Source organism: Natator depressus, chromosome 3 (genome assembly GCF_965152275.1).
Source record: "Natator depressus isolate rNatDep1 chromosome 3, rNatDep2.hap1, whole genome shotgun sequence".
NCBI classification, from domain to species: domain Eukaryota; kingdom Metazoa; phylum Chordata; order Testudines; family Cheloniidae; genus Natator; species Natator depressus.
In genome coordinates this window covers 163,240,473-163,257,614 of record NC_134236.1, presented here as the reverse complement: position 1 = coordinate 163,257,614, position 17,142 = coordinate 163,240,473, and the positions used below count along the sequence as shown (strand labels likewise).

Below are 17,142 nucleotides of genomic sequence, written 5' to 3'. Positions count from 1 at the left end.
AAGATTTCCAACTTAAAGAGCACAATCAAGGAATTTTTTCATAAGTTTAAAAAAAAGAGAGGATTTATTCAATTGTTGTGTAGTAATAACCCAATCCAGAACTTGAAAATGGAAGACATTTTCTTGCCAAATGCCCCCCTCTCCTTTCAGTTGTGTGCATACATTGATTTGTTGTTGTTGGGTCTTGCTGTTACTGGTTAAAAATAACCGTAGAAGTAGAATTATATGGATATTAAAGATACAAAGGAATGTTAAAACTGGTCAAATTTGACTGTTTTTATGTTATAAACTTCTGTGTTTATGCCAAATTAGGCAGATCCTAAAATATGCAAATCATGCTGACATTTTAGAACACTTGAGAATACTTTTTATTCTGTTCATATCTAGGTTTTTATACTACACCCACCACTGTAGTACAAGCACCCTGGTTCTGTGTGAATTTCAAAAAGATCCTTGGATTTAAAAACGAGGTGTCAATTAATGTTGAAGCCTGCTCTAACGTTCAGTTATGATGTTTGGATACCTAAGCAAAAACTGACTTTTCCCTCTTTCTCTCTCCGCCACCTTTGATTTACTACTACTTTCCTAGTTTTACAGGTCACTTTCTGTATACCACAGAAATGCTGATCCAAGCACGTTGGTCTTTGCCACCTGTAGTCACTTGTATAAGCAGCCAGTGAAAATAAACTTTCAATAACAGTCCTGTAGACTTGATCATGTGCCAAAAAACACATGCATGATTCCTGACCCCTTGTACTATAACAATAACATGAGAGACACAACCACTTTTTTGTTTATTGCTAGACTTCTTACATAGCTACTGGACCATGGTGGAAGTAACATGAAAGGGCTGCATCTCTTGTAAATATTGGCATAGTCATCCCTCTCAGTATGTGTGAAAATGGGATGGGGGAAGAAATAACTTGGCACTAGACATCCCAGAGAAAGAAGGCATTGTAAGTACTGAGAGATGAAAAATCAACAATAAATCATTAAAACATGCTGGGCAAACAACTTCACCTACAGCCATGGCTTTTTATGTCTCCAGCCTCCAAGTTCTCTCCTCTTGCATCTTTTGTAATTATTGGAAGATGAAGTATGTTGTCTTTCATATAAGGACACTTACTACAGAGCTCTCCAGAGGTAAATTTATGGTCGTGTGCTACTGCCCCATTCCTGTAGTATCTGAATGTGAACATGAAGTAGAATTTTGTGTGTGTGTGTGTGTGTGCACAGCAACTTACAAAAACCTTCAACCCAAAATGTGACTCAGCTTTTATATTTGCCACTGGTCCTATTCCCATCCATTCCTATTCTTCTCATCTTCCTTCATCCTATCTGCGTGAATGGGAGAAATGTCAAACGGACGTGCCAGCAGTGGATGGAAGTAACTAATAATGTCTGCCACAAGATCATATACTTCAATTTCTTTGTCTTTGCTGATTGTTTTATTTTTACAGCACCCAAACTCTGCTAGTTGTTTTACAGTACACACAGAAAGTCATAGGTCTTGAAAGATTTGCATTCTAAGTTTCGGGTTGCGAACTTCCTACTCGCACAAAACCGAACTCCTTTTCCCCTCCTGAGGCCCTGTCCATGCCTCGCCCACTCCATCTCCCCCTTGCTCACTCGCTTATTGGGGGCTGGGGTGTAGGAGGAGGGTGAGGGCTCCAGCTGGGGGTGTGGCCAGGGATGAGGGGTTTGGAGGGGACTGTGGGGGTGGAGCTGAGGGGTTCGGAGTATGGGAGGGGGCTCTGGGCTGAGGCTGGGGTGTGGGAGGAGGTACAGGTTCTGGGCTGGGGGTGCAGGTTCCTGGGTGGGGCCAGAAATGAGGGTTCAGGGTGTGGGGGGGGGCTCTGGGCTGAGGCAGGGGGTTGGGATGTGGGTTCTGATTTGGGGCTGGGGATGAGGGATTTGGGATGCAGGAGGGCACTCCGGGCTGGGGCTGAGGGTTTCGGAGTGTGGGAGTGGGCTCTGGACTGGGGCGGGGGTTGGGGCATGGGGGGGAGTGAGGGCTCTGGCTGGGGGTGCAGACTCTGGGGTGGGGGTGGGGATGAGGGGTTTGGGGTGCAGGACGGTGTTTTGGGCTGGGGTTGAGGGGTTTGGAGAGTGGGAGGGGGTCAGGGGTGCAGGCTCTGGGCGGCGCTTACCTTAAGCAGCTCCCAGAAGCAGGGGCACATCCCCCCTCCAGCTCCTATACGGAGGCGCAGCCAGGCGGTTCTGGGTGCTGCCCCGTCCACAGGCGCCGCCCCCACAGTTCCCATTGGCTGCAGTTCCCTGCACGGCACTGCCAACTGGATAGTCAATGGCCCGGACAGTGGTGCTGACCAGAGCTGCCAGGGTCGAAAACCTGACACCTGGTCATCCTGTCTAAGTTAGATATGCGTGGTACAGGGACCAGGCTTAGCAAACAGTAGGGAAAGGTTGGAGTAGGGAAGGACAAGGGTTACAGCAATAAAATCAGCAGTTACTCAGTTCAGCCATGTTCATGTCTTCATAGTGCAACTAATTTTTTAAAATATGTATTTATTATTGATCACATATAATGGGCATCATAGACCATCCCTGATAGGTGTTTGTCCAAATTGTTCTTTAAAACTTTTAATGATGGGGATTCTGCTACTTCCCTTGGAAGTCTATTTCAGAGCTTAACTACTCTTATAGTTAGACAGTTTTTTCTGATATCTAACCTAAATCTCCCTGGCTACAGATTAAGTCCATTACTTGTTGTCCTGTTTTCAGTGGACATGGGAAACAAGTGATGACTGTCCTCTTTCGAACAGCCCTTAACGTATTTGAAGACTGAGACCAGATTCCCCCTCAGTATTTTTTTAGCAGGACTAAACATGCCCCGTTTTTTTAATAGGTCAGGTTTTCTAAACCTCTGATAATTTTTGTTGTTTTCCTCTGGACTCTCTGCAGTTTGTCCATGTCTTTCCTGAAGTGCGGTGCCCGCAATTGGACATGGTACTCCAACTGAGGCCTCACCAGTGCCAAGTAGAGCAAAATAATTACTTCCCATGTCTTTCATACAACACTCCGGTTAATATAATACATCCCAGTACCTTTTTCACAACCGCATCACACTGTTGATTCATATTCAAATTTGTGATCCACTGTGACCCTCAGATCCTTTTCACCAGTTATTTCCCATTTTGTAGTTATGCGTTTGATTTTTTTTCCCCTTCCTAAATGTAGTACTTTGCACTTACCGTTATTGAATTTCATCATGTTGAATTCAGACCAATTCTCAAATTTGTCAATGTTGCTTTGAGCAAGTAGAATATGGATTTCATAATACTTGGGCACCACCAACCAGATGATGATAAGCAATCCTGAATCTGTTCTAGCATTTGGATCACCAGCTTGCCATGTACCTGTCAGTGTCCCATTGTTGGAGCATTTCCATAAACTCATGCAATCATTGATGCTAGGATTGGAAAAAATCTTCTGGGTCATCTTGCAGTTCGCATGCAACATTATTCTGTATACTAATGTTTTATTATTAGTGCTGGCTTAAAAAGAAGTGTGTGTGTGTGTGTGTGTGTGTGAAATTACACAAATGTCAATTTTTAAATATATTTTCAAAATATTTCAACCAGCTCTTACTATTGTTTGTTTTAATTTTATTTTAGTGCCACCTGGGTGCTCAGGTTCATAGAGATTTACATGAAGATAGTCTCTTTTGCATGTAAATCCTGATCCTTCAAATGTAGCCCAGTTGAAATGGAATTATTCATGCTCATATGTCTTTGAGATTAGGGCCAAAATGAGAGACACAAAATAGACTCATAAACTCATAGATATTAAGGTCAGAAGGGACCATTATGATCATCTAGTCTGACCTCCTGCACAATGCAGGCCACAGAATCTCACCCACCCCGTCCTGCAATAAACCTAATATGGTACAGACATACTAGATGACGGTTCAAGCTTGACATTGTGTTAGTTACCCTTGGTGGATCATCTCTGAAAGGCAACCCAGAATAAGAGGTTCCTTTTTTAGGAGGGAGCTGAAAAGAGCAAAGATGGTTTGATGCTTATGAGGAGGGAGACAACCTCACAAGTGATAAAGCTTCATGGAAGAAGGTACAAGATGTGAGTGAGATACAGATTTTAAAATGTGGGGTTGTGAGGGAGGCTTGGAGACTCATAGAGAGCAAAGTTGGTGCAGGGGGCTGGAAAGGTGGAAATAAATGGAGGTTTTAATCTAATCTATCAAGTAAGGCCTCAAAAACCTCCCTTGGCAATATTGTTCCACTGTTTAAAATTCCTGTTAGGAGAAAAATTTCTTTTTATAGTTGCAGGCCATTCCCATGTGCTAGGCCAGGTCTATGCTAGAAACATTTGCTTGATATAACAATGTGCAGTGCAGGCAGGTGGTGTTGGGATTGTTTTTAATAACACTTTTATACCAGTAAAAGCTCAGGTGCAAATGCAGTTATACTGGGGGGAAAAAGTTTTTTTTCCAGTACAGCTTATTTCATCTGGGGAGCTGGTATAAGCTATATCAGCAAAAGCACATTTAATTAACTGTTACAAAGCTGACGCTCAATCCTGATCAATGAGAGCAGATCCCTACACCCATGCACTTCCCCACTGAAGTAAATGGTTGCAGAGGTCTGTCTGTGTGGACTGGTCACCAGCAGTAAGAAATTAATGTTATGTTTGACAGATATCTTCCCAGTACCACATCTATGGTCTCATCTTCATAAAGGCATACAGAAATAGGGGTTAAACCATAGTTGTAATAAGATAATCAGGTGAAAGACAAATGGACATTTTCTTGCTGGTCTTTACTTTTCTGCCAGTGAACTTCAAAAATTGTAGTCTTATGAAAATGTGTTTTTCATATCAAGTGAAAATGTGGCAAAATTTCTTTGAGTTCCAACATGAAACAATACATACAGCAAAAAAGTATCACTTTTACAATAAAAATGTAGAACTTGTACCACTTAGCTGTTCGCTGAAAACATGTCATGTTGCTTGAGTGTTTTGTCAGGAGAGAAAACTGGACAGCAAATTTATTCATGCTCCCAATTTGTAAAAAGAGAAAGTGTCTGGCTACTAAAAGGAAGCTGCCTTTATTCTTGTAAAGGCATTAAGAAATTACTGAACAGCAAACAGGACAGAACTGTGGTGGATTCTAAACTGTACATTTCAGTATTGCTAGGGGATAGGCGTGGGAGTTATGTAGCAGTGCTTTACAGATAAACAAGTCCTTGCCCTGAAGAACTGACAAAAGACAGTTATGTTCATGAAGTTCTTTGTATGATGTAGATAAAGAAAATGTGCTATTCTGTTAACATTCATCCACTGTTGTAATATTCAATCGTATGCCTCATTAGTTCTGTAATTATTAGCACAGTAATTGTTCATATGTACAATAATAGGCTATTGTTATGTTGTCTTGTCAAGACACTTTCTCTCCTGCCGCACGCACTATTGCAGTTCAACTAGTGGCCACATGCTCATTATATGCCTTTGTGCTTAGTGCTTACTTGATATTTTCTGTTCCGCTCAAAGCAAACTGTAAGAGGTTGGGGGAGTTGTCTAGGTGGGATACTGTAGTGTGTTTATGCTTATGGAAATACTGATTTGAAAGAAGGAAGTAAAGAGCACATGAGTCTCTTTGCAGGTCACTTATTAGGATATTTTGTTGCATTCACCAATGGGGAAAGAGAAATTGCCCAAATCGCCCCTAGAGATGGCAGAAAGATGAGGAGAAAATAACAAAATGAGAGTCAGTTTGGAAAAATACAAGCTAATACTTCTGAGTAATTATCCTAAACTCAGATATTCAATGGCAAGGATAAATCCGGGTATCAATAATGCTGAAAGAGTGGACAGAAAATTAGACCTGAATATACAGTGCATCATGGCAGTAAAATGGGCAAGAAGGTAATTGTCTCTCTTCATGCTATGCTGGTGTACTACATATGGAATATTATGTTCATTTCTGGCCACCTCATTGTCAGAGATATATTGATAAACTTGAAGAAATTCAGGGAAGAGCCAGGAAAATTATCAGAGAAGGGCCTGACTAATGAGGAAAGATTCTAAAAAGCTGAATATGTATAATTTGGCTAAGTGATGATTAAGGGCCTGGTTCTCCTCTCACTTAGATCAAAAGGAGTTACACCAGTGCGTGATTATGACTCAGGGAAGCAACTCATGATTTACACCAGCGAGAGAGAGAAGAATCTAGGCTTTAGCGCTGCAGAGCACTGAAACATCAAGGAGTAAGGGCAGAATTATTTATGGTGCTAAATTTGGAGTAACTTGGTGAAATAAAGGGAGTGTTTAAGTTGAATATTAGGGAACGCTTGCTAATATTCAGGGGGATGGATGACTTGATGATTACCTGTTATGTTCATTCCCTCTGAAGCACTTGGCATTGGCCAATGTTAGAAGGCAGGATACTGGTGTAGATGGGCCAATCGTCTGACCCAGTATGGGTCTACGGATCTGTAGAATAGTTTCCAGGCAAGTGGCTTTGAACATGTTAAAGCTAGTTGGAAAAACCTAACTGGCCACCTGTCCATTCTACTGTAAATCTAAGATTATTTTCTACAACAAATGTACTAGTACATTTTCTAGTCTTTGATTTCAGAAAACCATTAGTGAGACAAAACTAGAGCCCATTATGGGGTGCAGTCTGCATGACTGAGAAAAATATATTATTCCACTTTCTAAGACAAAGAACTGAACATTTTGAAGTCAGAGATAGGAAATCAAACACAATGTAACAAGGGAGATCAGAAGATAAACTGTTAACATGCTGGCTGGTATACAGGGCACTTCTAAGAGAGACCTTAGGTAAAACGTCCTTCATTCTGGGTCACGAAATTAAGCATTCATTTATAGATTTGAGACCCAAACCATTGTTTGATGAGTGAATAGTGGGTTGTGAGTAATGCAAAGAAATGAATATAACTGAAGTATTATGTAAGCAAACTGGTCAATTCCTGGGTTTAAGCATAGTGGTTGAAGCAACAGATTTTGCTTCACATATGGTTCTGATTCTCATCTCTCAGGTGTCCATTTGGAGTAGCCTCACTGAAATTTAAAAGTTTAAGGGGAATCGAGTCTGAAGGTCTTACATGTAGACAGAACATCTCATTATGAAAAATCCTAAAGCCCTTTTATAAACTGTATATGAAAGAATTTATTTACTTGCCACTGAAACATGGCAGCAGTTGTTGGGATTTAATCTTCCTTGAGAGGGAATAAAATACTTATGGGAAGCACAGTCTCTGCCTGCTCCTCCCATGTTATGTCACCGTGTACTTGAGTGATTGAGTTACTCTATACTGCACCTGAAATTCTAGAGAACAGCCTGCCTTAAATCTCTCATTTTTAACATGGGTATCACACATGCAGAGCTCAACCTTGGTTCAAGTTCTTTATTTGGAAAGTGAGGATGTGACAGGTTCTGATTTCAGCTGAAAGCTCACAACTAGCTATTTCAAGGAGAAGCAGTTTCCTCCACATGGGCAGTGTGTCCTAAAATTTCACTTTATCCATATCCTTCTCTGTTAATAGTGGTTGACTTTCAGAGAGGACACATATGGGTGGCAGACCTATTATGGAAGCAGACTTCAGCCCCATCAGAGCAGGTTTTGGTGCAGGATCTCAGGTGCTTGTTTTGGAGAAGCCTTGTTGAATTGGGGCCTAATAGGTGGTTGCCTATTTTAAAAATGTGCGTCATAGGGATGTAAATAGCATTTTAAAAAAATAAACCTTTAAACTATTAAAATTGTACTGGTTAAATGTTTAACCATTAGGCTCCATTGCCGGCCCTGGGGTCCCGGCTGCTGGTCCTGCGCAGAGCCCTGGGCATGGGGGCGCCGGCAGTAGAGTCCCGTAGCAGAGTTTAAATGCTAACTGGAATTAAATGCTTACCGATATGACTCATGCTTATCGGTTAGCCTGTTTACATTTTACATCCCTAGTGAGTCACCCCTTTGATGTCAATAGGATTACTTGTATGCTTAAAGTTAGGGCACACAGTTAAGTGCTTTGCTGAATCAGGGCCACAGGGGAGCATATTGCTTTTTGATGTTCTTGACATGCAGCAGAATCCATTATAAAGCCAACATTTACTAACTGTTACAAAGCACTAACCGCAGATCTCTCGAATTATAGTTATAAGGGAAAATCTGTGATACGTGCAGATATTTTCTGTGTGGAACCTATTGGCAAATTCTAATATTTTAATGGTACTCCATGCACTCTTTGGAAGTGGAGTGGTCTGCATGTCTAAGATTAAAACATCTGAACTTGCATCATTGATCTTGATGGATACTCACAACAGAATCTGGTTAGTAATGTTGTAAATCTTGCATGTTCCATGCTATCTTTCCTTCTACTGAGATAATTAGTACTTAAACTTGTATGTAGTTTTCGTCTGTGTATCTTGTAAGTTGTGTTGGTTATGAGATCTTATTTTCTGTAACAATGTGTATATTTTGTTTTTTGTTTCATTTTAATATTTCTAGTCTTTTAAAAAATAACTCCTTGAGTGAACATGTGTTTTATGTATTATGTCAAACTTAGACGTACACTGAAATATTATCCTTTTGGAATCATAATATTTTGCCTTCATGTATAAATACTCGTTGAAATCACTGTCTGCGAAGCATTTACTATATAGTATTTACCCAGACGCTACTGTGGTATTGAGTGATAAAGTGCAGATTTTCCCATGGAAAACTGAATTCAAAGAACTAGCCCTTTGTATTAAATTTTCTCATAGTAGTATGAGCCACATGAAAGCACCATTACCTAATATTCTTCTACACAGAAGGTGATTGCATTGTCAAAGACTGCTGGTGAGTAATTGCAGATAGTCTTGCCAGAGTGTGACTAACCGGGTGCAAAATTTTAGATTAAATCATTTACAAACTAGTAATGGGTTTTCAATGCACACATTTGTCTAGATTAAAACATAAAAATGTGCTTACATTTACATAGGGACGATGTATATCTGTGTATAGTGTGTGTATTTATATGTATGGATATAAACACATACAATAACCTTTTGGAATGTAATACACTATTTTTATGAGTTTGGAAGATGGCATGCCTGGGTGGCATGAGGAAGTGGGTGAGAAGCAATTGGATCTCACAAGAGAGAATAAAGCACACTTCAGCCAAGACACATTGCTGTTTTACAGAAGTGAGTTTTGGGTAGTTGTAACAACATTTTATCTAAATATTGAGAGAGAGTCTCTCTCTCTCTCTCTCTCTCTCTCTCTGTCTTCCCCCCCCCCCCACCCCATGATCTGTGGTGGATTTTTCTGTGGTGGTCTTTTGAGTTCTCGGTTTTGCCTTTGAACTTTAGCATTTTGTGTGATAAACAGCTGTGGGAAATCCTGTGCCCAAAAGGAAATTTCCTGCTGGAGAAGACCAAGCAGTATTTGCACTGGTTTTCTCCTGGGGGTTTCAGCTGGGGTGGTACAAGGTGCAGTTTTAAGTTGCGTTCTGGTCTCCCCCACCCGTGCCCGCACCTATCTGTGCATCCCCTGGCATGTTGGCTGTTTCCTTTCCCCCTGCTAGGGCCTCACACTTTTGATGTAGCACTGGTTGCCTGTAATCATCTGTCACCATTGCTGCTCTTACCCCAAGACAGATTTTTCTGCCCTGTGGCTTGGGATACACTATCATAACACGTGGCCAAGTCAAGCCCACAGTACCTAAATTACACAGTGCAGAGTTATGTTTATGCTCAGTGCAGTGTCTTTACAGAACTTCCATGCTAGCAGCTTTGTGTAAATGCTGTTCAGGGCAGAAGTAGAGTGGAACTGGGTCAACCCAGTGGATGGACTATGACATCAACCTGCCATTCTGCCTTTAAAAGCCCCAGTCAAAATCATACTGTATTTCATCTGTATTTCTTTTTCCTCTAATCTATATTCAGCACGTTTTGTGTTTAAAAAGTCCAGAACTCAGAATTTCACATCTATTTTTAGCACCAAACTACTTGGTGAAAACCAAATGCACCACCAAATAAGTGAACTGTGTAAAAGTATTGTTCTAATTAAGCATAAGTCATAACCATTCTCTGTTAGCTGATGTCTGTGCACTGGGAGAGATTTCAACAGGACAGTCATGCCACCTAAGTGCTTCACTTCTAATGTCCTCTATTAGCGGGATACAATAATAAAATACCGTCTACATTGTGTACATGGAAAGTAATGTGATGGTCACAGAGTCCGTTTCCTAACAGGCAAGTATCTGTCATCTTAAAAAAAAAAAAAAAAAAAAATGCTGGTGGCAGCCTAGTTATTGTTCCCAGAAGGTAGACCCTGGGTAGAGAGAGTAATCCATTCTCTTACCCTTCAAAGTGATCTATTAGAACAGGCGTAGGGCACATTTGTGGGGAAGTGTTTCCGCTTGTCCAGCTGCACCGCTCATGCCATATCTCTCCTGCGAAAAAAGAGAGGATCTCAGTCTGCCTGGCATGGTGGTCCAGTAGTATGAATATTGATTATGTACAGGATGGTGATATGCTGTCATCCTTCATGAGTGCTAGACTGACAAAGTATGAAAAGTCACCTGAAGAACTGGAGGTGACAGCCCTACCCACATCATGGAATTCTGCTTTGCATTGTCTATAAAACACACATCTACAATATCCAAACAGCTGGTGGAGACCATTAAATGAGAGGATTATGAAATAGTACCATTCTGGTTTATAAATTTTTTCTCCTCTTTTTAGCTCTCCAGCTTTCTAACTGAATCTTAGTTTGTTTTTATATATATAATATAAAATATTATATGTATGATATTTTTCCAAAATCTAAAATACTCTGAAAATAATCAAGTCAGATGTTAGATTAGCAAGACATAACTAAATCCCAGTGTCCTTTTTTTTTTTTTTTTTGGTCACGTTTTAGGAGGTTTTTCAATGGGAGGTGGCATGGCAATGCATTTAGCGTACAGGTATCATCAAGATGTGGCTGGAGTCTTTGCTCTTTCTAGCTTTCTCAATAAGACATCTGCTGTTTACCAGGTGAGTGAATGCCAGTCTTTTTACAAATACCTTTTGGAGCGCATACAAATTCCACCTAAAAAGATAAACTGATAATTAGGCAAAAACAATTGAAGCACGGCGTTTCCTGGGGAGTGGAATTGATTAGCTCCAGGTGGTCATTAACTGCAGGGAATGTTCTGCACTGAGAACATTGGTAAGCAAAATATCAGGGAATAAAGGCTTGAAAACTACTTTTATCTTTACACATTGTTTATTTGCTTACTTTTGCAGTCTCACTGCTATTACACTGTGCAAAGTATGCCAAGTGTGCGATGGAACATTAGACAATCAAATTATTTGTTTAGTTACATGACATCTTTAATTATTGTACCTATTATTTGAGAATGTCTAGCAGATTATAAAGGTCACGGGCTCCATTCTGTTGTATTCAGGTCAACATGAATCTTTCTGTTCATGTTACGTGGAGCAGGATCAAACGCTGCATGTAGCTTTTTGCAGTTGTAAATGGAGCTTGTTTAGCACATTGGAATTCCATATATAAAGTTTTCATATATCAACATTTGCATCTTCTAAAATCCATATTTGAACTCTTTTTCTTCCCCCATCTAGGCTTTACAGAAAAATGAAAGTGTCCTTCCTGAATTATTTCAGTGTCATGGAACAGCTGATGAGTTAGTTCTGCACTCGTGGGGTGAAGAGACCAACAAGATGTTAAAATCATTGGGAGTAGCAACATCTTTTCATAGTTTTCCAAATCTTAATCATGAGTTACACAAAAATGAACTGGAAAAATTGAGCTCCTGGATTGTAAAGAAATTGCCTGTGGAGACAGCAATGTCAAATGAATAAATGAAATTAACATTTCAAAATAACATGTTTATGTATAGCAAGGGCTTGCCTACATTAACAGTTAATGCACAACAGGCTAGTGTGAGGTAAATATACAACCCAGCTTGCCACACACTACGTGTCCGTGAGGATCCTGCTGCCTCACTAGTTCCCTAGTGCACTTTGGTCTACCCTGTTAGGATATAGATATTCAGGCCTGTCTGCAAAGGCCTGTACTTTAAGAATTTAGGGGTATTCTTATCACTTGGCTAGTTCTAGAGGTATAAAAGAGAGAATCAAAATCACTGTCTGCTGTTGGTAAGGGCCTTCTCTTACTGTGACAGTCTGAGGCTTAGGCTTAGGCTAAGCAGCAGAGGCAGCCATAAGCTAGGAAGTGACCGGTTACATCCTCACATTCCAAACTAGTCACATTGAAAGAAGGTGCTATTGGGCTGTTAGGAATATAATCCTGTCCTGGTAATGCCTATCACCTCCAGAGAAAGGGAAGTGCCTAGAAAATGTAAAAGGAAACAGCATCCTGTCTGGCAAGAACTCACTTATCAATACTGGGATGTGAAATCCTCACTTCTGTATTGTTTTGTCATTATAGTTCCCACTTTGCTATTGTTTGTCTGTATAATCTCAGTCTGGTTCTGTGATTGTTCCTGTCTGCTGTATAATTAATTTTGCTGGGTGTAAACTAATTAAGGTGGTGGGATATACTTGGTTACATAATCATGTTACAATATGTTAGTATTGGTTCGTTAAATTTCAGGAAAATGATTGGTTAAGGTATAGCTAAGCAGAACTCAAGTTTTACTATATAATCTGTAGTCAATGAGGAAGTGAGTGGGCGTGGGGGGGTGGGGGTGGGCATGCGGGTGGGAGAGATGGGAACAGGGAATGGGGGTAAGGAAATTGGAACCATGTTTTGCTAAAGGGGGAAATGGGAATGGGAGTAAGGAAATTGGAATAATGTTTGGCTAAGGGCAGGAATGGGAACAGGGACACAGGTGTAAGGCTCTGTGGTGTCAGAGCTGGGAAGGAGGACACTAAGGAAGGAAACTGGAATCATGCTTGCTGGAAGTTCACCCCAATAAACATAGAATTGTTTGCACCTTTGGACTTCGGGTATTGTTGCTCTCTGTTCATGCGAAAAGGACCAGGGAAGTAAGTGGGTGAAGGAATAAGCCCCCAACATACCCTGCTTTGAAACAGGAGTAGATCAAAGTGCACAGGGAATGGTTAGTACATGGCAGCATGGTCCGTTAGTGAATGGAAAACTGGGGTGTGTGTCTACCGCACACTAGCCTTCATCACACACAAGCCCTAAGAGTGTGCATCATTTATTTCGTAAATATAAATCCAGCTTCAGATAGACACTGATGTTACGTACAACTTTCTTAAAACCTAGCCTGGATGATGATAAACTACGGATACTTACTGATGTTTTTACTGTCCAATATGCAAAACATGGAGGCGACAACATTCTGTGGAAGATACTGAGAGTATTAAAACCATTTATAAATGGCCCAAACTCTTTTCAAAACTTTAATATATAGTGTTCCATGATTTTCCAGATCATCCTATTTTTATTCCAAGCTGGAAAATCTGTAATAGTTTTTTTTTTTTTTTAAAGTATAAAAATAATTTTACAGCCTACAAATGTAGCAGTGTGTAATATGAGGCAAGTTACATTTGAGGAAAAAAAATTATGGTGCCATTCCTGCAAAGACTTAAGCGTGTGCTTAACTTTACACACTGAGTAGTCCCATAGTCCCTTAGAGCGCACTGCAGTAGTCTAAGCAGGAAGGTACAAAAGTATGGATAGCAGTGGCACAGTCCGCAACTGAAAGAAAAGATCACAACCAGGGCAGCTGGCAAAAAGGGAACATGGTTACTGCTATAATATGGTCATCAAACAGCAGCTGTGGTCTAAAATACCCCTTGGTTGCTAACCCCAGTAATTAATGTCCAACGTACTCCCTCAGTCAAAGGGTCTGATATCACCTCTGCCATCTCCACTTGCCGCAACCCCCCATCATCATGGCAGTCTTGCTCACTTTCATTCATGCCCCGACCTCAACTAGACACTGGCTAGGGGGCCTAACCTCACTGTCCAAGTCAGGCCTTGAACATGTTACTTATATCCTCCCCGTGGCCCAGTTTAATCATCTGTAATCTTCAGAGTGTACTTCTTAGAGCACCTGTTCCATAGAGATTTTCTGAAAATTAATATTTTCAGAGTTTTGAGATTATTGGACGATTCATGACCTTTTTGTACCATAAAGACTGATTAACATAAAACCCTTTCCAGGTTGTGTGTAAATCATAACATATCTATTCAGGAGTTGGATAACACTTACCTACTTCACAGGTGTGATGATAGAGTAGAAATGGGCACAAAATCTGTATCCAAACATCTTCCAAAATGTAGTGAAATCCAGATCTGGATCTGACCTTGGTCACAGTTGGTCTCTAATCTGTATAATGGGACTAAACAAAACTCCAGGTCCACTATGGTGTTTAATAAAGGGAACCAAAGTAGTCCATTGATATTACAAAATGAATCCTGGTTCTCGTGACCGTCCTTTCTTTGTAACTATTCCTATTCTCACCGTATTGGTTCCAATTTCTTTGAGCTGCTCTTGGATGTCATTAGAAAGCCATAATGGCAGGATGAAAAGAGTTTGTCATCTCTCTTCGTCTCATTGCACCTGTCACCAGAATGAGTTACCACCCAATGTTAGTGCTTAACAAATTCCCATGACAGCAGCTGTAATAAGAGCAGAAAATAGTACAAAAACCAAACTGATGCATCGTCATTACACTTAAGAGACTACTTGTCACAGGTTGTAATTATGGCTGAGCTAAGGCAATGTTAGCTCAGCTGCTTCAGCACACACCTGTTTCAACTTAATCTGCGATAATTAGGAAACGTAGGGCAGCAAAGAAAAAAGCTTTTGAGTTACTATTTCAAATAGTAAAGTTTGTGTGCCATTTAATGTCCTGTGTTTCAGAACAGACTGCTGACTTGCTAATGCCAGTGAAATGAAATAACGCAAAATATTTTTAGCAGCAGGAAGTTGTTACTTGCTACTGCCAATTACATGCCTTGTACTTTAATGCTGACACTTTTTTTCCTTCCCTTACTCTTCAAGATAGGTGAAAGCTCGCTTAGGGCCAAACACACCAGGGTAGAAAGAAACCTCTCAGCCCCGTGGAGTTGGCTGACCCCACTGAAGCCATAGCCAATACTGGCAGTGATTACTGGGACAGAGCATACAACAGTGTCCTAAATCTGCTCTTCAACACAGGGGGAAGGAGGAGGTTAAGCAAGAGACTTGGATGTATTGACTTTGGCAACACAAATACCTTGTCATGCCAATAAAGTTATTGAATTTGGGGAGGGGGAATTGGGGCAAAGTGGAAAATACAAAGGAAAAAATGAAATAGGAATAGATTTATCAGACACTGACACAGGGTTGAATATAAATAACAGGGACATGAGGTTTCTTTGTATCATTGTTATTTACAGCTCTTTTAAATGCACACTGAGGACTCAAGTGTCCTCATCTTTTAGTTTAAAATGTGATCCTGCAGGCTCCAAAATACAATTGTTGACAAAAATATAAGTCTCTACAGACGCTCTTCCCAAAGAATGATTTTTTTTCCCCCAAAACAGGGTATATTTAAGAACCATTATGGCATCTTTCACTCTATTATTCCCTATACCTAAAACAAAACAAAACAAATACGGCTTTAACAGCTATTCCAAAACTAGACCCCTAAATATCACCACAATGATAGTACATAGCAAGCATCAGTGCTGAAGCTAAAGACATCTCATTTTAACACAAACCTCAATGATTTCTGTGAAGTGCAGTACAACCCTGTATATGTGTGTTTAACTTTACATACGGCTACACCTTAAAACCATTCAGAGGCTGAAAGCAATGTGGCTCACTTGCTGAGAGGGTCATCTCACTGGAGCATGTGAAACCACTACTCTGGGATCTCCTCTGGCTGCCTATTGGTCTCTTGGTGGAGTTTAAGGATGTGCTTCCCTGAATGACAGAAGGGTGGACTGTCAGGAGTTCCTTTTTGAATAATTAATGCTGTGGGGTTGGTGGTGTTATATTATGTGTTAGGGTACCTAGAGCTTTGTACACGTGGCTCATTTTAAACTTTAAATCAAAATAAATGAAACTCAATAATTCATAGCAGGAATGGAATCCAGCAGTTCCAATTCCCAATCCTTGAGTTTCAAATATCCATGTATTATTGCCTTTCATCTGAAAATGTTCAGATGTCAGTGGGCCAAGTGCACTTTGAAGGCAATGGGGATATAGCAGGGAAATATTTGGGAAACTAGATTTTTATTATTCTGTGGGTGTGTGCTCACGTCAGTTTTTTTAGGTGCTTCCTCCTGATGGAGGGGGAGAGAAAATATATTTAATGACCCACTAGCCTAGGTCGTAAGGAGGGATAAAAAGCAGAACCGTCAGCTACCAAGCACAGGTGTAACACCATGAGCTTTTAACAGTAGCAGGATCTTATCCTCTTACGTGGATCAGTCACTGAAGAAGAACAGGACACAATTAGCCAGTATGTAACATATGTTCTCAGCAGTCCTTCCAAATATCACTTTTTTCAAAGTTAGATAGTCTGTCCTTTCACTTCTGGGCTTGAAGGCCATTTGGAAAATATGAAAAAATAACTGAATGGATTTAACTGTTCAGGTTCCTGATACCTGCTGGAGCTTGCTGCTATTTTAGTAAGGTTCATAATTCAGTGAGCAAAAGAAAATTAGTTTAAACTAGGCTTATTCTCTTGGGCTCAGTAAATGTTTTCTGTGCTGCTTGGAAACAGAGCACAAGTGTGTGTTTTGTTTTTAATCTTCTGTAATTATAAATTTGTATTTAAAAGAGGTTTAAAATGTGTAAATAGATTGGTGCTATGAACTGCAATCCTTCCTGACAAACTAGCATGTTACTGCAGACACTTGGAGCCAGAGACATTCACAAATAAACCTGAAATCAGCTGATCAACCTGGGAAGCCAAAAATGACTGGTAACCTTATTTTTAATATCAAAATTATGAGTTCTGCACTTACATTAATCTCTCCTCCTGTTAAATCATAACACTCAAGGTTTGGTAGTAAATCATCTTTAAAACCATTTAACAAGTCTGTGCAGATGAAGGGAGCCAAGTGGGTGAACAGAACTTCCATGCACAAAGATGAGATCCAGATGGCAAAGCGTGGAAATGGGGACCTGTTGGAATTATGCTAGCCAGAAAACTGTTAAGACATG

The 17,142-nt window shown here is 40.3% G+C and overlaps 1 protein-coding gene across 1 annotated transcript in view; it reads left to right on the top strand.

The window, feature by feature from the left end:
- LYPLAL1 (lysophospholipase like 1) overlaps positions 1–12,682 on the top strand; it is a 38,519-nt gene extending 25,837 nt beyond the window's left edge. Inside the window, exons 4-5 of the mRNA XM_074949245.1 lie at positions 10,902–11,017; positions 11,609–12,682. Of these exons, the coding sequence (XP_074805346.1) occupies positions 10,902–11,017; positions 11,609–11,848 (356 nt within the window). The 3' untranslated portion in view covers positions 11,849–12,682. The remainder of the gene's footprint in view (positions 1–10,901; positions 11,018–11,608) is intronic.
- Positions 12,683–17,142: the final 4,460 nt, after the last annotated feature.